A 26,444-nucleotide genomic window follows, 5' to 3' on the forward strand; every position below is an offset into this window, starting at 1 on the left:
AGTAAATGGGCTTATGTATATCTGCAGGGAAATGTTTTGACTCTGTAACTATGATAATGTGATTGACAAGTAGAGAAACAGCGGGGGTTGTTTTATTTTTCTGGCTTGGTAAGTGAAATGCTACCTGGATGGAACACAGACATGTAATCCAGTGAAGCATTTTTCCCTTTCTAATTAGTGATACTTTGAACTCCTTGGGGGAGACCAATTTGTGGACCCCATGCTGCATTATGCCTTCAATAAACATATATGCTGATTCTTAAGCACAGATCAAATAGCTCAGCTTCTGAAGCCTGATTTTGCTCTCAGTCTCAGTATATTGCTGTGTGATTTTTACAGCTTGGTATCTTGTAGAATTTGTGGAGTTAAAAATATACTTGTGTTAGAATTATGAACTCATGCGAAATGCAGCTCCTTTTTCCTTCGTTTGGGAAGCTGGTATTTAATTTAGTCAGAAAAGTTAAAATCAAATGGTTGTTTTTCTTTTTTTAAGTAATTTATATTTTCTCACAATTATATAGTAAATGCTATAATTTGAAAAAGAGCAGTGAAAAAAATATTGCAGTTATTAGCATTGAAATCTGTCTGGAAGTGTGTATTGCCATGGGAATAGTTGCTTCTCAGTCCCATCCCAGGCTCTGCCACTGATCTATTGCATTTTAGCAAGCAATACACTCATTTGGTTCCTTAGAGACAACATGTATTAAATAGAGATGTGACCACATCACTTACAAACAGTGTGATATTAGTATTCAGTTCTCAAAATTTATCTACACTTGGAATTCCCATTTATTTTCAGTGGAAATAACTTTTGGATGGATCTCAGGAGTGTTATTTGTAATGTACATGTTTGAGAGATGATTAGTGGATGAAAAGTTTATAGAAGTTTCGTATTTTGAATTCTGTTTTTGTTTTGGTGGTATAACAAAGCAGAAGGAAACCAAAGCACATTAGTAAGAGATAATGACAACACTCAAAGTATAAGACTAAAAAAAGGAAGACTACTAATCTGATCCACCAGTGGTGAAGTCAGCACATTTTAGTCTATTAAGAAATTTAGTGTACCTATTTTCCAAAAATTGGACCGGATTTAATGCAGTAAGTAGTGTGATTGTTCACATATGATGTTCTACATCATATTCTGGAAAGCCACACAGCTGCAGGATGACAGGCCTGCATATCTGATATTCTGAAGGAAGCTCTGGTTATGATGGCAAGACCCCTGAACCTCTGTCTGTACCAAAGGAAGTCTCATGTAGCCAGTGTTTGCTATACAGTTGGAAGCAACATCTTAACCCAAGGAGGTTTTTCTATCATCCACTTTGTAATAGGGCAATAATTTTACTGCTTTTCAGTTTGATATAGCAATGTTATCTCTGTGGGAGTATTTGAGGTACTGTTAGGGTTTTTAGTTGTTTTTATTTTTCTGTCTATAATAAGCAGTTACTCCAAGTGTTACTTGAAATAGCAACTATTCTCCCCGAACTGCAGTTTTATTTTCTTTTGGCTTTTATTTCAGCTGCGGGAGCCAGCTGCTCCAAAGAGTGTGGGAAGCTGACTTGGAGGCCTGTCAGCTGTTGATCCGAGGGTTTCAGCTGAAAGAAACCAGTTGCTGTGTTTTTGAGGAAGAAGAGAACCAAATGGATGAGATGGAGATGACTGCTGATGCCTCACCTGACTCTGAAAAAAGAAAAGAAGGTCACTTTCTAAAGGGCACAGAATGGGGTGCTGTTTCCTGCCCCAAACACAGGGAGCTGAAAGAGGTATCTGAAATACTCTGCAGCTGCATTTCAAGGGATACTGCTGGTTTTCCTTTTGAGAGGAGGAGTTGAATCTTTGTGATGGGTCAGCAGGGCAGGTTAAGTATGAACTTAACATCTGGCTTCCAGTCTGGGACATGAGTAAAATAGCTTATCAGCTTCTCAGAAGTCACTCAACCCTTTTTCCTTTTGCCATCAGTCTTTTTAAAATGCTGAAATTATTCAGGCAATAAATACAGAATGTACATCGGGATTTAAAGGAAAAAGCTATTAAGTATTTAACCAAAATTATCAGTTGTTCCTCATCTCACTGACGAGTTTCATTCTGAGTTGGTTCTGCTGGCTTGTTAGCCTGGATCATTGTTAGCTGACATAAAGTGAGAGTTAATTTTCCTCCCTTAGTGAAATGGTCAAAGGCTTCTGAGCTAATAGATGCTAATAGGCTTACGGCATCCAACAATTATTAAAAGGAGGAAAAAATCAGGAAGCTTAGAAGGTTTGACAAATTTCTTTTGAGTTTTCATGTTTTGATCTGGAATGCTATCCCTGCTTGAAAAATCAAGCACTATCTAATAGTCTTTTAACTGTCCTGCCTAGGTAAACAAGCTGTTAAAAAAGCTTCATCACCCAACAGCATCACTGTGACAAAAAGACCCTCCAACAGCAGTTGTTAGTTTTATTACCACAGAGTTAATTGAAAAAAAAAATTAAATTATGCTTAATTGCATCTGATGTTAAGAGCCATTGAAGTGTGCATTGCTCTGAAATCTGATGCCTAATTTTGCATTTATACAGGCTGAGTCTTAGTGGAAAGCAGACCCATACCTGACTGTAAAATCTCGTCGTGTTAGTAGAATTTTGGTTTTATATTAGGCTTCAGTAGTTCTTGAAGTCTTTTCCCAGGGCAAATGGTTTACAGACTGGCTTCACATGGAGAACATTTTTATTAGAAATGGTCAGCTTGGCTTTGATTCCACCCGCATCACTGCCTTACCATATTTTTTTCGAGTCTGCTGAAATAATATGAGGAGTTCTGTTGGTTAGGGAAAGCTGTGTTTCTCTTTCAAAAGTGCTTAGAGGCTCTGGAGTGTTTGGGATTTTGTGACTGTTTCTGTAGCACTCCTGATATCTGTGCTATACATTGTCACCTATTTCACCCCTGCAAGCCCAGATTGTTTCCCTGGAGATCAACCTCACTATCCAAGAATGACAGCTGGGCAGCTGAAGTGAGGTGACTTCTGTTTGTGGAGAGATGTGTGGGACTTGAGGGATGGTTCCCCATATCTTGAATGGGAGAGAAAAGTGTATTTGCAGCTACAGGCAGGATCTAAACTTTTAGAGAAGAGCCATAACATATTATTCCCTAACATCTCTTAGTAGTTCATCACAAGGCAGAATATAAAAGCAAATGAAAAAACCTGACACAAATCATGCTAGAGTCTGGTTTTAAACATGCTGAAGTGCAAGAAAAAATCCATCTTGAATTGGAAATGGACTTGAAAAACAAACAACTACCAAAGCATTTAAATGTTCTGTTACACGGTAGTGTATTTTTTTATTTAAAAATAATTCAATATTTGTGGCAAAAAAAAAAAAAAGTGATGTGGTGCTTAGTCTCTCAATTTAGCTGCTTATGTGACTTCCATGGAAAAACTTACTCATTGCCATTTGCGGGGAATCTTTTCACAGCCATTTGTCAGCAAGTGAGGATACCTAATAGAAAAGCATGTATTTGTCAAAATACGTGGTTTCATATTATTTAACAAGGCTGTGGTGCCCCTGTGAGAGGGGTTGCTTGCTGTGGTTGCCATGTTTCTGGAATGACTGTTCTGTTCAACTGTGTCACAACCTCTGTTCCCCATCAGGGAATTTTTAGAGAGCACCCCTGGACTGAAGGAGAAGGAAAGAGTTGTGTTCTTTGTACTTAGAGGTTACTGAATTAATTACTTCAAGACAATACAGAAAAGGCTGATAATAGCATATGTGCATATATGCCTTGGAAAGTACATTTCATCCCCAGGTGATTGATTTACTTTACAGTGGAATTCTATAAATGAAGCTCTCCTGTTATTTATTGTGTCATATAGAGCTAAGCACTAGTGCCAGGGGAATATTGGTTTTGTTGATGTGTACTATAAATAGTTTTCTTGCATATAATTGTATTTTACTCTATAAGTTTCCTTAGAAAGCAAAAAAACCCCAAAACCAAACAAGTAAGAAACATAACAATAATAAGAAGAGCAAAATAGATGAAAGAGCCTTTCTCATAGATCCTCAGATACTGCTTTGCAGAGGGGCCATTTATCATTTTTAATTAAATATCCCCACTAAATCATAAAATATGACATGTTCTGGTATAAAACTATGTAAGGTATAAATTCTTTGAAAGTTTGTTATTTCACTATCATGTGAGCACAGGTTTATTAACTGTCAACAGTTATTTTATAGTTTTCATAACTGTGGTTTTTAAGATGCTGCTGATTTTGTTTTTCCCAGTTTTTATGTGGTAGACTGGCATCCCAAAATAATTCAATAAATCAGGTTTTCTTTATAACACTGACTGTTAACTGGGGATGAAAATCAGATGCATTGGCAGCTCAGCTTGTTGAAACATCATTAATGACGTTTTGGTGAAAACTAAATAAACTCAGGCCAGCAAAAATCATCCCGTGAATCACTCCAAGTTACTTAAATGAGATGTGCTTCTCTCAGTTGAAGATTACTCATTAGGCTATAGCATTAAAAAACACTGGAGCAAAGTTGCAAACAATATTGTTACCCTCAGTCATGTGGAAGTCAGCTTGTCTAATGTACTTGATATAGACTCTTGAATTCTCATGTAAGTGTGTGCTTCCCACCTGGTAGCTGTGTTGGTGAAATTAGGGTGTCCCATCATTTCACTTGTAGTTTGACTGTTTCTGACTATTTGGGCTTGATTTTTCTTCTAAGTCTCTGAAGAATTAAAGGTGGGTTTCAGTTTTCATCCCACAAATGTTCCATGCTTTTAAACTGAGTGACGTGGAAATTGCAATGATCATTACTACATGGTTAGATTCATATATGGGTGATTTTTAAAATACACAGTACCATTTCATTTCTCTTCAGACATTAATGCCTGCTTCTTCCACTCTTTATAATATCTTGCTTTATTTTTTTTTTGCTTCTTGATAATGTATGTGTAAGCAAATGCTTTTATAAAAAGCTTTTAAAAACAGCAAAACCACCAATGATAACTAATAAACTGAGAGATTTGTGTGTGCTGAGACCTCCCTAACAGCAAGTAACCTGATGAACATGGGTATGTGTGCACCTGCAGGCTTGAGTTCCTGACCTATCCTTTTTTCTTCTTCTGCTCTCTGGCATGCTGTGCAGTGCTCCCTCTTAATCACTATGAAGGAAAGAAACACCTACTAGATTTCAAGAAAATTGAGGTGATTAAAGTTACAAGGTAAAATCCAAAATTCAGTAGTTTTACCTTCTGTAAGTCAGCGTTTTTGATAGTTGTCCCATCAGAATTGTTTGTAATTAATTTCTCACCTTTTTCATCACAAAGGAAGTAGAGAACAGGGATAAGGATAAGGCATGCTGTCTTTTCCTCTTCTCTACATACTTCAGTTCGGCCATCTGGGATAATGTTTTGGGGTTGGTTGAAGAGCACTCTGGTGTTTGGAAAATGTTCTACAATTGTAAAGTTTTCATGTGATCAAATTTTAAAAAGGTACTGAGGTCTTAGTGATGCCAAATAGACCATCACAAAAAAAAATTAATGTGATGTCTGCCATTAAAAAGAAGTTATCACTGAACATGATACAACATTTTTCAGAATGTAGTGATAGCAAGCACCAAGAAAGCCCTTGTGAGCAGACTGTGACTGATTACTGTGCATTGGGATAGCCTGTAGTCCAGGAGGCAAACGTGTATTGTGTAAAGGACAAAGCCTTTTGAAAGCTAAATAAACTCTGCATTCATTTGAGCTTTAATTAAACACTGTATTTGTGGAGCTTAGAAAATAATTTGGAAATTTTAAATTTAATCTTAGCTCTAAATGTCAGCGTTAAGCATTAGTGAAAGACAGTGTTTGTGTGTCCCTTGGGTTGATCCAAGCTAAAAAGGGATGTCAGTGGCAAGAGGCAGATGGCTTGTACGCAGTGGTCATGTCCTCATGGTGCCCCTCCGCTGCATCTGAGACTGGGGTGGAGCTCTGCTGGGAAAAATGCCAGCTCTTGGGCAGGGATTGTAGCACCTCAGTAAGCCTAATGCTTACGTGTAATTTAACAGTAAAAATACCATCAGAAAATTAGTATTATAGGCGAGAGAATTTTAAACTTTTTTTTCAGATTGATTGTTGAAAATAGTATCCAATAACAATTGTGATTTTATGACAGGTTAATGATTTTTCACTTTTTTAATGTGTATCTATATATGTGTGTGTGTGTGCATACCAAAGCAGTATCCCTATCTCAGTTTGTTGTCAACAACACTGTTATGTGCAATTAGTATTAATGATTTCCCAAAGATGCTAAAATCAAATTTCTTTGCTCTTCAGTCAGTCAATGAAACGTTGGCTAATTTCTTACAGTCTTCACAGATGAAGGAAATTTTGAAGGAAGAACTGACTATAGTTAGCATTTTTTACCAATAGGAAACATTCATTAGGTCTCTCATTTCTCCTGCCTGAAATAATTTACAAAATTCATACAAAAAGAAAAAGAAAAAAATGTCTGTAGACTCTTGACAGACCTGCAAGAGCCTGAGAGAAAAGTTAGTTTCAATCTACAGTTAGTCCTTCAGTCCTAGAGGCAGTATTCCTTGTGGGTTTTAAGTGAGAAGCCAAAGCAGGGTTTAATAAAATATATTCAAATGTAGCTTTAAATATTGGGTGGCTGCCACTGCCCCATTACAAATGCAATTTAAATCTTTCATGCATGTGAAGAAAATTGATGCAATTGTTACAGTTTACAACTTTTTATTGTGCTATATGGTTTTTATAAGTTCCATTAAAATCATTCTGTTTATATAGCATATATCTACTGTATACTTAATAATTTATCTCTAACAGGTTATGGAAGACATTTCATTTGGAACAGAGGGTCATTTATCTGAGGTAAGTGTTTCCTAGGCAGTATAAAGTGGTGGTATTGTACAGACTTTTCTTTGTCTCAATTAGAATAAATGACACTTTGTTTTTATAGTGTTACCTTTGCTTAAAAATTGCTAGAGAGTGTGTGAGCACTTGGAAAAGCAACACAATCACTACTAGAGTGTGCCCATTTATTTATTTTTTTCCATTGAAGATAACAGTATAATTCCTGAATATTTCGGGGACTTTATAGTTAAACCTGTGCTAATATTTTTAACACATACTAACAACAGGATGAACACACTGGGGAAAAGAAGAACCAGTAATATTTAGCCAGCCCAACTGTAGCCCTGTCATGATGCTTAGGAATGGAACAAAACCATGATGCTTAGCCTGTTTTCTTGTGTGCCACTAAAAATACCTTTGAATTTATGTTTGAAATGTTGAAGCATACAAGCATACTGCAGCAGAATACATGGTAATAGGAATTTCATCTAAATGAAAATACTGGATGGTTGTAATTTTACACCATTTTCATAACTAAAAAGATCTCAGAACCTAGTCCATGTACTTAAGAAGGCTAGAATAATTGAGTAACATGAGATGCATGGCCTATGTGAAAAACCTGCTTAAATACAAAAGTCTGTCTACCTACAAACTAAGAGTTCGGGTAATATATGTGTAAGGAGAGTTACTCTGGTTCTAAGAGCTGTACTGTTTCAGTCTGGTCCATTTTTATATCACTATGCCTTGGATTGCAACTTACATATTAAGGAAATTGAGTATCCAGGCAGTGTGTCCAGCCAGCAAATAAATTACATGGACGAGTGTAACCTTCCCCTGTTCACCTTCCATGACAGCATAGGTGACAGCATGCTTCCTGTCAAGTACAACTGACAAGTGCTCCAAACCAGGCAAATATCATACATTTTAACATTTATTTATTTAATAACTATTCAGATGAAGCATTTCTTTAGATTCCCACCAATGAAACCAAGGACTGTGGACTAGCTGGAATAGTAGCTCCAGGAAAGATAATCTAACTGTAACACCAACGTCAGATTTTTGACTTTGTGTTCAAGGAGACTGTGACATGAGGGCACAGCTAGAATAGATTGCTTGGCTGCGTGTGGGTTCAGCATAAATAAAAACAGGAAGCCTTGAGAATGAAGGTGAACTTTGCAGAAAATGCAAATGGATTTTCTGATCAGTGAACTTTGCTGTGAGTTATAGATGAACTGTGTGGCTGCTTGTGTCCACGCATGACATGAAATAGGGGCAGGTAAGCCTGTGGGATAAAGGCAGCAAAAAGCCCTACTAGCATCAGGGCAAAATACTGAGGGCACCAGAATTTACAGGTATACAGGGCTGCCACTGTAGAAGAGTGCTTAATATCTTAGAGTCCTCAGAAGCAGAGAGACTTTTGAGGGACAAAAGTGCATTAGAGAATATAAAGCAATGATAGAAATAAAAGGAAAGGAAATATGCTAGAAAGCCAGGCTCTACCTCACTGCCACAGCTGGACTGATAGTGACTTAGAGAGAGCTCTCCATAAAGCTCTGTGAAAGTGTCAGGAGCCTGTACCATGTCCAGGTTTTGTCTAAATGTACCTTTGGTGCTCTGGTCCCCTAATTCATGCTGGTCAGTCTCCCCACTGCCTGCAGGAGAGCACCCAGTCAGTCATTCCAGATTGTTGCATCTTAGTGCCTTGGGGGCAGAATGAACAACACTAGGAACCACCTATAAATGAAACCCAGCTATACTGACTCCTTGCACAGCAGGGTGTGGACGCAGGAAAACAGTTTGGTACTTTTGTTTCTTTTTCCAACTCCTGACCCACTGTGAATTTTTATTGGTAAGTCAGTAAATAGCCTCATCCTCCCGCAGCAGGAGCTGGAAATGTCCCAGTGTAATTAAATGAGCCAGTGCAGTAGTGTGCTCTCATTTTAGAAAGTCTGCAATTAGGGAAGATTTTCAGTCTACTGGGGATGAGAATAGGAAGACTGCTGTCAGGCCACAGCAGGGTGCTGGAAGGAAGTGAAAAACTCTATTCCTGCAGAGATGCTTTTCCAGGGACACTCCTCTGTCGCTGTAATGGAAGATACACAAAGGGAAGAATTGCCAACATTGGCCTGTAGTTCTGATGAGTCATTTAACACTCCCATGTGGAGAAGAGAAGGGGATCAGTGCAAGCAAAGAGAGTGTGGGAAAAGTGTGACGGTGGAAAAGAGGTAGGTCACAGCTGGCTGGAAGGCTTTATGCCTAAATTGTTGCATCTGAGATAGTGGGGAGTGTGTCATAATGTTGAAGTCTCTTAAATACATATAACCATGCTGATGGAACAAGTGAGTAGTCTGTAAGTGGAATGTGGAAACAGCAAAAGTAATTGGGAAACAACCTTGGTCTCTTTTCTGAGAAAAGTTAGATAGCTACCTCCGTAATAGAAAAGCTCATCTAAACAAAATCAGGGAAGCCACAGGGGAGTTTCTGTGGGACGAATTCTGCAGGAGGAGGTATCAGCAGATATTCTTTGTACTGTCCAGGAGACATCAGTTTATAGTGCAGCACCACCTTCTTTTGGTGCAGACATGTACAAACACAGTCACAGATTACAAATCTATGTCAGCAGTTTTTCAGTGGCTCAAAAGTTTTGACAAGGAAAGGACAAAAGTGTAAGAATGAGGGGTACTGCACAGTGTAAGTGTGAAGCAGCCAGACCCCTGAGCACACTAAGCTACATTAAACAGAAGACATGTGAAATGGCAAGGGAGTTCGGGGATGCAAGGCAAAGGTGAAAAAAAGCATGTGTGTCTTCTAATAGGAAAGGTGAATGAGAAAATAAATTAGATCAGAATTTTTTCCTTATTCTCTGTGCTCTTGTCTGTCTGAAGATTATAAGCTATGTCCAATTATATAGCGCTCATAGTATTCACTACAAGGTAGCAAGAAACAAATGCAGTAAAAAATCCGAAGGCAAATGAGATGTACTCAAGTCAGGCTAGACTGATGAAATTTCTCCCGAGCACATAGGAGCCAAGAAAAACAATCTCCAAACCATTAACAAGCTCCTTTGAAAACTCCTAGAGGAAGCTTGAAGTCCCAATGGATTAGTAAAGGCAGACTTTGTGTTTGCCTTTAAAAAGGAGGTAGGCCAGGAGTTTATGTGCCAGTCAACATAATTTCAATTAGGATTAGAGTTCCAAATGGTCTTGATAGATTGAAAGAATAGTCTGAAATCAATAAGAATGGATATGTTGAAAGACAGGTGCAAATTACATTTGAGGGAGAAAGAGTCAGATTTATGTATACAAATGGTAAATAGCAGCTAAGTTGACAGTACTGCAGAAGAGGAATCTAGGTTTATAGTGGACTGCAAATATAGAGGGATTCATTACCTTCATTGTGTTGGAAGAAAGGGCAAATGTCATTTGCAGCCTCATTACTGGGAATGTCAGTTGTAAGACAGAAATAATTACTGTGCTTAGCTGAGAATGCCAAAGCCTCCAGAGGACTATGGCTCTAGTCTGGACACCTCCCTTTACAGAAGACAGGAACATGGTGAAGAAAAGAAGGAAAGGAATAGAAATAAAAGGTTTAGAAATCCTAGTCTGGTTGAAAGCTAAAGTCTTCAACCACATAAAACCTAATGCTATATAGGAGAACTATTAGTTATTGTTCTACATAAGGGTAAAATGGAATGTAGCCATCTAAGTTTCTAGTGGGAAGAAAACCTGCTCTCTGCAAGAGTACTTTAGCCCTGGAGCAGTCTGGATCCTGCAACCAGAACCACCAGATCCCATGTCAGCTGCTAAGAGCCATGCATGCAGACCCCCAGCTGAGGACAGTCACACTGCAAGTCACAGAGCAGGCTCTGGTGGTCCCTGGCTGCTTCCTGGGCAGCCTTGCCATGATGGTTTTGGTCATGAGTAACATGCATTGTTCTCGGTGGCCTTCCTCATCTCCAACAGCTGCCCAGGACAATGCACATAGGGCAGGAAATCTGGCATGCAGAGCAGGAAGCAATTCTTCTCTTTGTTCCTCCCCTGCACTGTGGTCACGTCATGGCCATGCAGCTCATTTATGTCAGGGCATGTGCACTTTGCCTGCGTGTGACTGAAGCATCTGCTCAAGCAGGACAAATATGGATGGTTGCAATTTTGTTTCTAGTAATTATTTAAGATATGTTGTGGCCTAACATTCTGGAGTTTCAAGTGCCGATGATTGCCACTAACTTCTCCAAGGGTCAAGGGTAGACATGCAGCACTTCTGCCAGCTGTAGATCACTGTTCTAAACCTTGCACCGTAATGTGAAGTATCTGCCTGCAACGTTTGGGCAAGGGCAACTTTTTTGTACTTGTTTGGGTTACTTTGAGTTACTCAACTATTATAAGGGAGGGACTGTTTAGTGCAGGTGAAAGAAATCTGTCTTTGACTCTGCAGAAGATGTTCTAAATCTTTTATTTTATTTGGATTATGATATTGCTGCTTGCCCTTTTACTGAAGTTCCTCTGTAGGAAGAGTGAATTTTATGGGGATATCTGAGAATCATCCTTTTCAGCACAACCACCAAAGACTCCAATATAGACTCTAATCCCAAATAGAATTAAATTAATCTAGCTACAATGTGATTTAGGCATCACTACAATACCAATTCTTCTATATAAAATTGCTAAGCTAGATGGAAGAGCATAGGAGGTGTTTGCACTGGAAAAGCTGATCAAACATTTTCCTCAAGTAATGCTGTCGAGGAACTGTTGCTCATAGGTGGTATAATTACTTGTAAAAGGGTAAAACAAAATGCAGAAGATGAAAGTGAATACCATTCCCTCTGCTCTTGATGCAATGTGCTGATGTTACAGCAGTGCATCAGCTGGAACATTGTCTCTTTTTACAATTTCTTGCATCTGACTTTCACACCTTTGGGAAAGAATGAGAATTTCTACTTTGTCTGAGAAGCCAGAAGAATTGCACCTTAAAAAGTAAATCACACCCATATTTGTGCTGTTTTCACCTGCTTAAGGATTTAATAGGGAAAAAAAAACCAGCCAGCTACACAGAAAAATCCATAAAGCAATATTGCATTTCAGCTCTGCTGATTCCTGCAATCTCTCACAGCTGCTTCCTAAAAATGCCTTTAGAGCAAAAATAACCAAAGTCTTACAGCGTCTTGTAGCACTGACATAACCTACAAGCCTGGATGAGTTGTATTTTATGAATAAGTTGAGCTTGAGGCAGAGTCCACTTTCCTCTCAGAGATACTGTTGATCAGTGTAAAGTGCCACTTTGCAACCAGGAGCTGTTCTGAATAGTTTGTGTATCACGAATAGAGGTTTTCCTGCCCACACAGACAAATGTCAAATCAAAATGCTACCAGTGATGTTACCAGGCATGAAAAGCACTAAGAGAAATCTTTTCTACCTACTTCTCTGGGCTATCAAACCTTTTTTAAATGAGGGCCTGGAGGCAGAAGCTATGGAATTGGTTGAATATTTGGAATTATTATTGTGTATTTTTGAGAGCACTGTATGTTTCTTCCATTTCCATTTTCATATTTATTTATTCATATAAATTCTGGAAAATCCTAATTTATATGATGGTTCTTCTGCATTAATCACATGACACCTGCAATTAAATTCCTGGGAGCTGATGCTTGTCTAAGGTGTTAGAAGAACTTCTAATTTCAACTAAAAAGGCAGCTGGGTTATGTAGGTGCAGAAATAGTTCATTCATACACTATTGTGGCTGTAATAAAGAGAAATTAAGCTGCACTATTAGGATTTAAAGACTATTTAAATATAACCTCAATCTTACAGAGCTATTTTGGTTACTCTGAAGTGCAACCATAGCCATTTAGTTACGATTAAATTGGTTTCAAGTGTTTAAAGACCTAAACAAGTTTGATTTGGCTTTTACACTCTCAGATTTCCCTACTTTCCTATATTGTTGTTACAATTGATTACATCTCCCTAATATTTATTGTTCCTTTACCTTTATTTCTAAAGTAAATAGGGTTTTGTTACATTTTCAAGCAATGCATTATGTACCCAAAATGTGATCATTCAGGAAGAATACAATCTGCATTGTTTCATATACAGAGCTTTCTCTATGTGGTCATAATTTTAGATGTGCTTTCAGAGCACTTGTTTGGTTTTTTCCCAATTTACTGATTTGTTTAGCCTGAGCCCTAAGTTCTCTTGGACAACTGTCATCTGTTCTTGCATGCGTATCACAGAACGATTCCCTGAGAGCTTTCTACTGATACAAATGGCCTGGGTTGTCCCACTCCATAACAACACATGGAGTCCTGCTGGTATGCTGAATAATAATTTAGTAGCTGGATGGAAGACTTCAGTGGTCTTCAGAAAAAGACATTCCTAGTTGCTGCAAGGAGAATGTTTATTTTCTCCTCCCATGCTCTAACTTTAAAAACGATGGGATTTTTCACATCCATATGTTCTGTGGAGGGCTGCTGTGGGTTCTCAGGTTTGGTAATTCCTGGAAGCAGCGGCTCTTGTCCTGTGCATGGAGCCAGGGACTTGGCTCTTGTGCTTCTCTGTGTCTGAGCTGCAGGACTTTGCAACATAACCTCTTAACCAACCTACCCGCCCAAGGGCTGAGCCGCAGTTGGTCCCAGTGAGATCTGCTGGATAGCCATGTCTGGGAAAGGCCCAAGGAAAGTAAAGCTCTGTGCCATAACAGAGGATGTGCCAGCAAGCAGAGCTCTTCAGGCATTCGACTTTGTGCACACAACTGAGATCTGGTAAATGTGTTCACCCAAACTCAAATTCTTTCACGATGGGCAGCATTCCAAAATGTATTGGCATGATTTCTTTGGAAGGCCTTTGACTGAAGGTTTGATTTCTCCTAAACAACCACTGTCTTACAGCAACAGATAAGTTAAGTGCAAAGGACCCCAAGTACTTTTTCCTTTGAGGAGAAAAAAATTCTATAGCTAGTATATGGCCCCATTAGAAGCTGGCTTTTTAATGAGTGCACAGACTAGGTGTACTGGCAGTCCAGTTTTCTGGATTCCAGCTGATGAATTTTTTTTTTTTTTTTTTTTTTTTAATATGGTTCCAGCAGAAGTTCATCTTGGCACCATAATCTTTTTTTTTACAAATAACCCCTGTCATTACTGTAGACAGCACTATGGTGCCATGGGAGGGAGAGGAAAGGCTTGTCTCAGAGCTGTGCAAATTGATGGATTTTTTTTCCCCCTCTTCTCATATTTGCTGCTTATTTGGGTCATTTCTCAAAGTACTACTCAATGCAAAATATAAAAAATAGCAATTACCCTTGTGCAATGTATCTGAAAAAACTTATGAGAAGGACTTTGAAACTGGTTTAAAATACTCAGTTTAAAATAGAAGTATTTCCCTGTGTAAGTTCTAAGTAGAGAAGTGTTCTTTTTGAAAATTTAGTCTTGTTTAATGATAACTCAGTAAAAAAGTAAAGTTTCATCTTGTAATCTCAAAGACTTTGATGCATTTTCTTTGATTGCTTGAGCAAAGTCCTCAAGTACTCTAGCCAGATTTTTCTTCAAAAATATAAGTCCATTTTATGTGTACAAAAGTTACCAAACTGTTGCTGCTTGAAATATTTATATGATCTAAAAGCGTAAATCATATTTACATGAACAACTTGAAATTTGGGTACCTTAATGGGTGGTTACCCTCCTCTGCTGTGATGAGACCGCAGGGGAGCAGTTCAGAGTAATTGTCTTCACACCACTTTAATCATCTGCTGAAAGTGAGATTGTGACTTTCTTTCTGCTGGGAAGAAGACTGAGACTACAAGCTCATTCCAGTTCATATTATTTACCAATTTATTATATAGAAACAGCTTTTTTTCTCTCTAATGGGAATTTGCTTTTAGGCAATCTCTTTGCACTGCAAAGTATCTTATCTCCTTACTAATATTTTATTTTCCCTTTCATTTGATGCAAATTTGATGTAGAAAAGTGCAGTCAGCAGCAGACATACTTTCTTTTATTTTTCAACTTTCTGCAGGAATTCTTCATATTTTCTGCAGAGTTGGGAGAAAAATGTGAAGCAATAAGTGAGAAACTGGTGCATCTGGAAGATCAATTGCAAAGTTCCACCTGCAGAGTTGATGAAGGAGTTATTCATATCCTTTTCACTATAGCTATAGATACGTATCAATCTGTGTAAGTATGCACATGAGACACTTGCCTTTCAGAGTCGCATGGAATGCTGGTTCTTAGGGTTGGTTAGATACATTAAGAATGGGAGAAATTATTGTCTTGCTGAAATGGGCAGTTTTGTGTAGTAAGTTTTCTTATAGTGCATTTTCCCTGTGGTCTGATCCAGCTTCAATTGATTTAAACAGAAGTTAGTTCTTTGTAAATTAAGATTGAGCACTGAAAAGCCTTTATTTTACTGTTAAACTCCTTTTGCTGATAATGCTCATATAATTAAATATGTAGTGCACCAAAAGCTTCATGGCTATGAGTGTCCATGCACCTGCATTTCCCAGCATGATTTAGCTGAATTAGATGCTACATCAGTGACTCAGACTGTGTATATTGTCACCTGTATTTGTTTTTTTTTTTTTTTAAAAAAAGGGAAACAGATGCACCATGCAGCATCCTACACATTTTAACATTGCAACACTCCAGTGCAAGTAACCAGATGAGATATTGTCTTATGCACACTTATCTCTTTGTGTGCTTTATCTGTCAGTTTTTCTGAAGATTGCTTAACGTTTATGAGGAATTCCTTGCCCATTTTTCAAAATTCATGAGCACAAAGTTTTGTTTCATTTGTAACTTTCATAAAAGAGATTTTCTTCTTCTAAGAGAGAGTAAAGAAAGTAGGAACCAGTGAAGATGAGGAAGAGGAGAGTACTGAGCTGGTTAGGTTTTAGTAGAGAAGATGTGGCAGTCGACAGGATCATGAAGAAAGATGGATATGTTCAAGGTGCAGAGATTAGCAGAGGAGCCCTTGGAGACATCTGAAGGTGAGTAGGGGTGATGATGGTGCTAGAAAGGATTCAGTTCCAGCTAAGAGACAGTGGACAGTCCTGCAGAGGATAGTTTAGAGAAAGGAGAATAAATAGTGTGTGGAAATACCACTGTGTTTTACGTACTTTGGCATCTATTGCAAGTCGATGCAAAATCCTATTCTAGAAACTTAGTTTCTTTAAAGGCAACAGAAGGATAAAATATGAGGGGCAGAGGGAAGGAAGAATGGTGCTGGGGGAGGGGGATTTGCATTGAAGGAGAAAAATCCAGTCACTGCTTCAAATGTTTCTTTTCTAAGCATTTCCATATACACACAATATACAGGAAGATTATTCAACATTCTTTCCATTATATTTGCAGTGTTCCTGCTTGGTTGCAGTTGTGTTTCCCCAATGCATTCTTTTCAGAGCTCTATGGACTTGTCTTGTGTGTATGTATGTGTGTGTGTGTGTGTGTGTGCGTGTGTGTGCAGAGCATCCAATTCCTTTCTCCCTTGCATATATTTACTCTCAAATGGGCTTTCTCAGTGGTGTTTATAGAAGAACACTGAGGTTCGAAGTTAGAGATTCTTTGCAGGGGACTTAATTTAATACTCAAACTGAACAGCGACATCTGATCATAGTCATACTTTACTAGGTAAGGTGAAATAAGCTAGAAAAATTGCATTTTTGATTCCAGAAGATAATACACTACATATATGTGAAATAGTAGTATTTCTTACGTTCTATGGAGTGTGTCTCTTTCTTCACAGCTGTTGACACTGCAAGAGTTAGTTAAAAAAAATAAAATTAGTAATTGGAAATTTCAGGAGTATTGTAGATTAGTCTCATTTTAAGCCACAGTTTTCTGATAGAGATCTGACTTCCTCTATCAGTGAAATTCAGCTCATGTTATCTAAATACAGAAATGCACAGTGTGTGATATCCTGGTCTTAGCAAGACCATCAGTCACAAAATAAGAAACCATGTTTAAAACATAGAGACGTACAAAGAAACAGTTCAGCAATTCAGTTACCCCTCATTAACATTCAGTTGCTATTTCAGAGGTAGTCCAGGTCAATGTGCATAAAATGTTACCATCTGGTACATGTAATCACTGTGCTGTACTTCAAAAAGGAATGAGAAAAATAGCTACCACAGTGCTACAGACCTGTAGATTGTGGTTTTTTTAATATATAAAGACTGCTCAGTGCCTATAAAATTAGCTTTCACTCATCGATAACTTGCTTGTATTGCTGGAATTAGTACTGAGACAAGAGACAACAATTAACCTTAGTAGAAGAATTTATTTAATAGATGAATCTGTTGTTTGCATGGTAATCTATTTGATTTTAGATAAAACAATTTCCTATCACAGATACCGGACAATCATGCAGTCTTCATTAAAAATCTATAGAACTCTGACAGCAGGATTCTAAAGACCTGAAATAGTAATAAAAGCACGATAAATTTTTTGAAGTCCATTCACTGGTTATTTTCACCCTTCCCATATTCCTCCCAAAAAAACTGCCTTACACATAAATGTTACAAAATGTATTAGGTGAAATATCTAACTGGGGGGCGCACAGATGTAAATTAGTGCTGTGGTCTGATTATTAAAAGACTTCCAAAGACTCCACTGAAAAAAATAAACTCCTGATGCTCTCGAGCCATTTGCCAATGTTTAGTGCGTGTCATAGCTTTGATTAATAATTAAGTTTGTATTAGAAGAAAAAACCCAGATGTCATTGTTTTTCATTCTATTTTTTGATGGCATAGCACACTTAAATCAACCATGCTGCTCATCATAAGTGCCAGCACGACCTGAACAAAGTAAATATCCAGTGATATTTCTTGGCCCTGAGTATAGGCACAGACCCAATTGCAATTCTAATTTATTGTTGAAATCTTTCATAAAAACCACTAAACTGCCCTTCTATATAAAAAATATCAAACAATAGGGGCATGGGACTGGATGTTAGAGTTTTCTGTAGCACTATGATATATTTGCTAAATTCTATGTAGTATAACCAAATAAACTTACAAAATATTCATTTACGTATGGTTGAACATTAATGAGTGTATGAAAACAGTCCACATCATTAATTGGAAAAACCAAAGGATGAGAGGTGACTCATTCTGGTGTCTGCAGAGCTGATGAGAGGTGTTACTTTCCTGACAGTAAAGGCCTGGAATTCCCGCTAAAATTAAATGGAGCCTATACTGCAATTTCACAGTCATTTTGTGTTCTTAATTAGTAGTTACATTTTGATAGACAATTTGAATGCATGTAATAGTTCCTCTTGGTGGAAAAGCTTTGTTGGAAGAAAACCTGGCTGAATTATTATTACAAAAACAATCTTCTTTCCTTGCCCTAAAATGGGCATTTCAATCCATTACTTTGAAAGCAGAATTTTGTGCCTAAACATTCATTAAACATTGCAGGTCACTTTGCTAACCCTTCACCTTTATCCTGCAGCAGACTCCCGTACAAGTCTTGGCTTTACACCAGAGCAGGTTTTCAAGAGAATGATGTACACTTTAGCCCTGTCTGTAGCTCAGTGAGGAACGTCACTGTGGGTGAATCTGTAAGAGATTTTGGGATCCTCCAAGAGTCAGAGGTAGTAAGGGCACCCTCTGATTTTATTATTTTATTTTAGATGACAGGAGCGTGAGCCCTTCCCACTGTGTGTCACACAGAGATACATGCTTCCATGTGTACAGTTTATGCTGTGATAGAGGTAGGTCACTGTTTTTCCACCCCGGTGCTACAACTTCTTTGCCTTCCATTTTCTGCTGAGACAAGCAATTTGAAAGTAACTGATATTCAGACCACTGAAGGATTCCATTTTTCAACAGTCATTTTGTTGCAGTTTTTTATTTAGTAGTTTTTGGGGGATTATTTTGGTGTTTGCATGGGAGAGGTATTAGTTTATAGAAATAATATTCATGGACGTGGAGGAGAGTGACAGTAATCAAAGGGGGTAATTGAGAAAATTCTAACTGGTTGTACTACTGGAAATACCCCAGTATTTTGTAAGGGGAAGTGATGGATTTCCATAGGCCATTTTGCTTTCTTGCTGTGGCACCACACAGGCCTCATACAGAAACAGTAGGGACTTGATTAGTGTCTTTCCCTTGTTCCCAAGAGTGCTCTTCAAAAGCCCAAAACCCAAGTCATTCAAAAGACTTAACTGAATTTTCTTGGCTCTTCACTGGTCCTTTGGCATGTAGCACACACCATCAAAGAATTCTTTAGTTGCAAGTGACTTTTTGAGATCATATGGTCCAACTCCCCGCTCAAGCAGGGTCACCTACAGGAGGTTGTCCAGGATGTTGTGCAGTCAGATTTTGAATAGCCACAAGGATGAATACTCCACAACCTAATTGTGCAACATAGTCCAGTGTTTGACCACCTTCAAACAAACAAACAAAAAAATGTTTTCATGTATTCAGATTCAATTTCCTATTTTGGAATTTCTCCCTGTTGCTTGTTCTGTCAGTGGACAAAAAATTTCAAAGAGTCTGGCTCCTTCTTCTTCCTGCCTTTCAGCTGTTTATACACAGTGGTGTAGCATCCTGTGAGCCTTCTTTTCTTCAGTTTGAAGAGTCCCAGCTCTCTCAACATCTCCTCATGTGGTGGATACTCAAGTCCATTAAACCGGTCCTATGCTGCTGTCATTCCAGTAAGTCCTACTCTTTTATTGCGGAACCCAAACATTGAGATGGGATGTTAGCAGTGCTGATTAGGGTGGAAGGATCATCTCCTTCTGCCTGCTGGCTGTGTTTTTGTTAATCCAGCCCGGGAGGCTGTTGGGCACCTTTGCCTCAAGATACGTTGCTGGTGTATGTATCAGCTTATAGGTTAAAAACAAGGAAAGACCCAACCAAAAACCTCTTTCCGATTATTTCTGTTCTTCAGAACAAATTTCTTCTTCAGATGTCAAAAAATGCAGTTACTTTCCAAAATCCCATGGGCCCTTATCTCAGAACAGTAGTAGTCCTTCATTGTCCTTCCAATGTCTTTTATCTTATAATGTGTACTCTTACTTTCTAACCTTTCCTATAGGAAGGTAACTGATTGATATCTACTTTTTGTCTCTTTTCCCTAAACATCTGGGCTGAGATATCAGAAGCTGCATTTGAGCAAAATGATCCCATTTTTTCCAAAATTTAAGTAAGTCTCCATAGTAATTTGATCTGCTTTTTATCTGCCTGCAAATCATGGGCTCTGAGATGATGCTCAAGTTTTTCAAAGAGACAAAGTCAAATAGGTGAAAAGCTTCCAGCTAGACAATGTTAGACCTGCAGTATTGTTGAATATGGGTTGCCTTTGTATGGGTTGGACTTGTTCCCAAGTACTTTAATTTACCTTTTATTTGACACCGTGGAAATGTTTTCAATTTTCAGAGGAAGACAGCAGAACCAGAAAATATTCCTAGTTTGAACTTGTTTTCAGTCCTGCCCTGGATACTGGCTTGATTTTGCAGCACTGGATAGAGAATTTAAGCATGAAGGACACATTTGCATGAGGACCCATGCAAAACTGTTGATTTGCATTTTTTAAATGGATGAAGCTGTTTATCCAGATATGACCTGTGTGTGGATAGAGGTGCCATGCTCAGCCATATACCATAAAGGCTAATTTGACAATTCTTTGTCTACATATGATTGTGATGTTATGTATGAAGTTATTGGAACTTGCTGTATTTAAACTATGCAGTCATCTTTTTTTGTTGCTCCATCTTTCTGTTGGTTAGCAGGTTTTTTCCTGTCTTCCTCATTTTCTTCCATCCTTTAAGATTTCTCATCCACTGTCACCGAAACATTTCAATTTTGCTTTTTCTCTCTACCTGAAAAGAATTTTGTAGTTGCCTGGGATATAACAAGTAACAGCATGTAGTCAGAGACTACACATCAGAAGTAATTAAACTTCAGAAGGTTTATGGTGTTCATGGACTGCAGAATTTATGTTTACCAGTTAGGTTTTCAGCAGAGCCTCATCATTAAGTTGCAGAGGTGTGGAGAATCCAGGACTTAGAAGAGGATGATAATATCTTTCTTCAGAAAACATGGAAAGTGTAGTTAATTTGTCCTTGTACAGTGCTTTTGTGATCCTAGGTTAGGAGAAGCTTTGTGTGTACTTCTACTACTTGTAATCAGAGACAGAAGCCCTTTAGATTAACAGAGCTTTCCAGAAATTAGAAGTATGGATGAACATATTAAGAGCAAAACATCATAACAAATGCATGTAAATACACTAAGATGAAATTTTGAGGAATTGGTAACAGAATCAAAAGCAGCCAAGACTTTTCAAAGACATAGAAACAGCTGCCTGAAAGAGCTGTAGTTGGTATAGCTTTACCATGGTCCAGTCACAATTTCTCAAAAGTAGCAGCTTAGTTTTTCTAGTCACATAACCTGAGGCCATCTTTTTTTCTTGACATTGCATTGACATTGGGGTCAAGTAAAACAACATTTCCTAATGTATGAGCTCTGCAAAGGACAAAGACTGTCCTTGTGCATTATCCTTTCTGTGTGTTGTACTTTTGAAACTGAGTTGTTTCAGTGTTATCCTGTTTCACTTCCCTCAAAGTGAGGTTCTGGCATAATTTGATGACGTACTGCTAGATATGAGCCAATTTCTGTCTTTTGGGGTCTTTGCCCTTCACCCATACCTGTCCAGGAGTGGGGATGGGATGTGCCCTAGGGTCTGTTCATAGACTTGGTCATTGATTTACCATTACAGCAGGCTCTGACTTGCCTCTGCTTGCTTTCTTCTCCACATAGAGTAAGCTATAGAAGAGAGGATAAAATAGGATGTCTCACTGAGCTACACTCAGTTCTTGCACTTCTTCTAACAATGGGTAGTGTTGCTGATTTAAGATTATCAGCAGAAAGGCCAATATATTGGTTAAATAAACTTATTCTCAGTCATAGCCCAAAAAGCTGTACTGCCAAGGAAGCCTAGCCACTTAAAGGCTTGTGCGCATGTCAGGAGTTGCTACTGTGTCTGTAAATGTCCTACCTTCATCTGCCAGTCTGTTCCCTGCTGCACCCCTTGTTGCCAGCATATGACACCTTTCCTCTTGTCATTGTGGAGCTGGGGAAAGAGGAAAGTGGAAGGTCTCTTTCAGAGGCTGAGCTATTAACCATCAGTTTCTTCCTGATTTTGTTGCAGGAACTCTGAACTAGACAGAGGAAAAAAAAATCTGGAAAATTCTTTCTTAACCAAATGAAACATTTTATACTAATTATTGGATACTTTTCAGGTGGCCTTCTTCCTTTTAATGCACAGCAGTACAAGCTTGTTACTGCCCTCTTTGCTTTTCAACTTGTTCAAAGCATTCCCTGTGGAATTTCATATAGTTTATATTTGTGTGTTCTGTACTATAATTATGGTGATAATTCAGCTAACATGAAAGCTTTCTCTGCTGTAAGCTGATTTTGCTCCTTACCTAGATTCCCACTCCACCTTGCACAGCACATGTTGTTGAGCTCACTAATGCCACACAAGCTGTGGTCACTGTTGGCATTCCTTTCAGACTGCTCCTGTTGCCTTCACCTGGGGTCTGATCCACCCAGGTCTGTCTCTCTGGCCTAAAAATCCACCCTCCATCCATCAGGGGGCTCACACCTAGTGCTGCTGCCTCCTTAGTTCACAATATTTTTTTGCCTGCCTTCCTTCCTTCCTATGAGAACAGTATCCAAGCAGTATCCCCCATCCCCTCCCTTTTTTAAACTGGTAAATAATGCTACTTGAGAACTTGAGTTTGCCTGCATTTTTCTTTCGTTAGCAAGTGTGAGAAATGTATTAATATTTAATCCAAACAATTTGGAAGAAGTTGAAGCTACAATTAGATAGCCATGGCCATCTGTTGTGAACAGCAGAACAAGAATGTACTTAATAACTTGGAAAGAGAAAAAGGACTGCCAATCACCTATAGATTATTCCTTAATAAAGCTTGCACAGTCTCTGCAGAGGGAGATCCAGGTGGTGAAGGAGACACTCCAGACCGTGCTGGTGCAGCTTCAGTCAGCCAAGGAGGCAGGAGAAGAAAAGACTGGAGACTTCCTCTGTGACAGCTGGTGTCCAGGAAAACAAGACTTGAAGGAATAATGAGCAGAAAGAGCTGGTAGGATGACATTAATTCACAAAGGGCTGCTTTTAGTAACTGAATACTGTTTTACTAAGCCTCAGGGATCTCTTCTCTCCCCTGCATAACTAATAACTAAATCAATTATGGAGAAACAGAGCCTGGAGGTCTATCATCAGAAGTATGCTACGCAGCCTCACATGTTTTGGCACAGATTGGGAAACAGCTTTCAGAGCAGAGCAGCTTCTGTAAATGTGTAGATTACAAATTGATACATTTCAAGTGAGTCTGCAAAGTTGCTTTTAATGTCAGTGAAGTGTTCTTCTTGAAGGCTCATAAACACTGTCTTCCTCTACTCATGGATTTTTTTTCCGTGATTTAAAAATGTAGCATTAAAGCTGGAACATCTAGTATTTCTTGGAAAATAGCTCTAAGAATAATAAGAGCTTTTTTTCCCCCTTTGGCTTTAACAGCTTTCTTACACTGAATGTGTTTTCAAATTCCTACCAATAATTAAATCAATAGGGTGAAATTCAAGCTAACCATGTTCTTTCAACTGAAATTTGGACCTCATTTGCTCTGTGGTATTAAGTACAGTGGAGGTAACTAACAGCAGCCCCTATAGGAGTAGTTTAACTCAATTTATTTAGGTATTAATATAAACTTCCTTTAGTATTACAGGGGTTGTAAAGCAGAAAAAAAAATCCTTTGTTGGTGATTTGTGTTGCTTATATTTAAATATTTTATGAACAATAAGTCATTTAAGTCTTGTCATAAAGATTACTACCATTACTTTGATCTTCCTTGTAAGCTTCAGAAGGAATACAGATTTTTTTTTTTTTTTGCAAGACATGTATGTCACTATATGCGCATGAATAGTTAAACATGTATTTTTATAGGAAATAAAAGCAATACTCAACTGAAGCCAACTGGATAATTGTTCAAAAGAGTTAATATCTTCAAAATTCATGTGTACTTCTACTTTGATGCCAGTATATCTGATACCATAAAAAATTCTGTTGCAGAGGGAGAATTAAAAAAACCCCAAACCTCATAATTTTTAAAAATACAATAGAAAATGTCTTGCAACTCAGTACTGTACTTTTTTGATACTGTTTTTCTGACATTTTTAAATTACTCTTCTATTTCAGTTACTCATTTTATAGCCATGTTGCGTTTTTGCAAATCTTGAAGATCATAGGACTACTTTCCCACTAACATCCTGTTAATTTTTTGTGTGTTTTTATGCTAATTTAAACTTCTACCTCAGTGTTAAGTATGGAAGGAGGGAGGGAAAAAAGTGCCAGGCAGCGGAGACATACAACAGGATTATAATTGCCTCCAGAAGCTTATAGTTGTCAAACCAGGGCAGCAGAGCTCAGGTGCTTTCCATAGTCATCAGATCCTCAGGGTTGAGTTACAACCCTGTAATTCAGAATATGGTTGACTTTTCTCATTAAGTAATATACAGGCCAGCATCCACAGGACTCTTGGAGCTCCAGCTCACATGGACTCTGCTACTCCATTCCCTGATGAAGATCTCCTGCTGTTCTGCTTGACAAGTTTCTCTCTCCACATCCTTGTTCCATACCTACCCTCCCCTCCCCCATAGTTCTGGCACTTTCTGAAGCTCTCCTGAACAGATGAACAAGGTGTTTGCCTCCAGCTCAAGGCAGGAGATGAGTGCAGGTAGCACTCTGACATTCAGCCCATGCACAGGACCAGCTCCATGACAAAACCTGCCTGCCAGAAAGCACTCATGGAAACCCATATGAGTTCAGGTAAACAGGAAAGGGAGCACACTGACAAGATACATCTCTTAAAACTGTTTCTGTAACACCCATAGAAGCTCCCTGGGGTTCAATACCATAGAGAGCCCAGGTACTGCATTTCCAGCAAAGAGCATTTATATAAGACCATGAGGACAGTCCCAGAGATGATGGCCAATACACTAAACTAAGGTTGCATGACACACCACTCACCCACTCTGCGGAGTTTTGTCCTTTGAATACTTAGTGCCTGCAATGTGGACAGTTGTTAGGCCCTAGAAGTGCCTTAGAGCCAGGATCAACTGCAGCAGAAGCATCAAGTGTGCCTCCTTGCAGCAGTAAGGGCTCAACAACAGGAAAAGGACCTGACCATCACAGGGGCAGGAGAACAGCACCCTCATTCCCACTAGCAAGGGTTCTTGAAGACATTCCCATTCAATTAAAAAAAAAAAAAGTGTGGCTTTTGTGTTTGAAAGCTTCAGAGCACTACTGCATTTTAATAAAAACTCAGCTTAGGCAACCACTTTAGTAAGACACTGAATTTCTAAGGAGAAGGGAAACTGAATCAGTCATCATTCATCTTATGTTTGGATCTGTTAACATCTATTTTGTATGTAACGTGGACTACCACTACTCCTTTAATTTATTGTTCCATTAACTTCACTGTTTGTTGTGGGAAGTTAGAGCCAGTAACCATCCCTTTTTACATTTGATAATAAGCATACTTAAAAAAAAATGTATACTATGCAATGTATCAACTGCCTTTTATCTGTGAATAGAAAACTTTCAAATAAAGAGAAGTATGTTTTTAACTAATCCAATGTCTGTTTGCATTCTGTGCAGTGTACAACAGTTTAGAAATTTCATCATGGGGAGTAGAGGAGAGAAAAGGAGAAAGAAACCATGTGTGTGACTATTATTGTACTGCTCACAGCAGTAATTCATCTGTTTGAGGTAGTCTGTTATGCCTTTTGAAAAGAGTCTAAAGACATATTCAAGACTTAACTCTGACAACAACATGTAGCTCTTTTCAGTATGAGAGGAAGAGAAATAAGTATCACAGAGTGAACTGCACAGACAGGTAAAACCTGCACTTAGGTCCCAGCTTGACTCAGTCTTGCTGTGCAACTGCATCCTGCCTGCCCTGCCTCAGTTCCTCACGCATGGATACGAGCTGAAAGAAGAGCAGTGTGACTGTGTATTGGCTACAGCAATGTCTGAAGTCAAAGTTTTGCTCTTACACACATTCATTGCCTTGAGAGGTAGGAGAGTGTGTATGGTGTCCCAGGGATCAGTTCCATACATCCTTGGTAGAATTCTCACTTCTGGGCAGACTGGTCTCCCATCACCTGCAAACAATGAATGTCTCCAGAAAGAAGTTCCTTTCCTGCCCAGGTCATGTGCTGTCCCCTAGACCCAAGAGGTTTAAAGCCCAGACCCAGAAGGTTTAAAGACTACATAGGCAAATAAGACTTTGTGTGTTTATCTTCTACCACAGTAGCAGAATAAAAAAAATAATTTAGATTAAGACCTTAATACTGAGCCCAACCATTCACCCAACACTGCTGAGCAAACCCACCACTAAACCACATCCCTAAGTGCCACATCTGCACATCTTTTAAATACCTCCAGCACTGGTGACACCACCACCTCCCTGAGCAGCCTGATCCAATGCTTGACAGCCCTTTCAGTAAAGAATTTTTTCCTGATATCCAACATTAACCTCCCCTGTCACTTAGAGTGTATCTTGAGGGCATTTCTTCTTGATCCTGTCACT

The 26,444-nt window shown here is 38.6% G+C and overlaps 1 protein-coding gene across 4 annotated transcripts in view; it reads left to right on the forward strand.

Annotated features, from left to right (window-relative positions):
• The window catches only part of DISC1 (DISC1 scaffold protein), a 190,761-nt gene extending 165,299 nt beyond the window's left edge, over positions 1-25,462 (forward strand). For 2 of the 4 annotated variants that reach the window (XM_083856258.1, XM_083856261.1), the window contains exons 11-14: positions 1,520-1,763; positions 6,820-6,864; positions 14,850-14,966; positions 22,772-25,462. In XM_083856258.1, the coding sequence (XP_083712384.1) occupies positions 1,520-1,763; positions 6,820-6,864; positions 14,850-14,966; positions 22,772-22,921 (556 nt within the window). In that variant the 3' untranslated portion in view covers positions 22,922-25,462. Of the gene's footprint in view, positions 1-1,519; positions 1,764-6,819; positions 6,865-14,849; positions 14,967-22,765 lie in introns of all 4 variants that reach the window. The other 2 variants (XM_083856260.1, XM_083856259.1) reach the window with 2 other exon arrangements.
• Positions 25,463-26,444: the final 982 nt, after the last annotated feature.

The sequence above is a fragment of the Zosterops lateralis genome (assembly GCF_965231275.1).
Source record: "Zosterops lateralis genome assembly, chromosome: 3".
In the NCBI taxonomy this organism is placed as follows: domain Eukaryota; kingdom Metazoa; phylum Chordata; class Aves; order Passeriformes; family Zosteropidae; genus Zosterops; species Zosterops lateralis.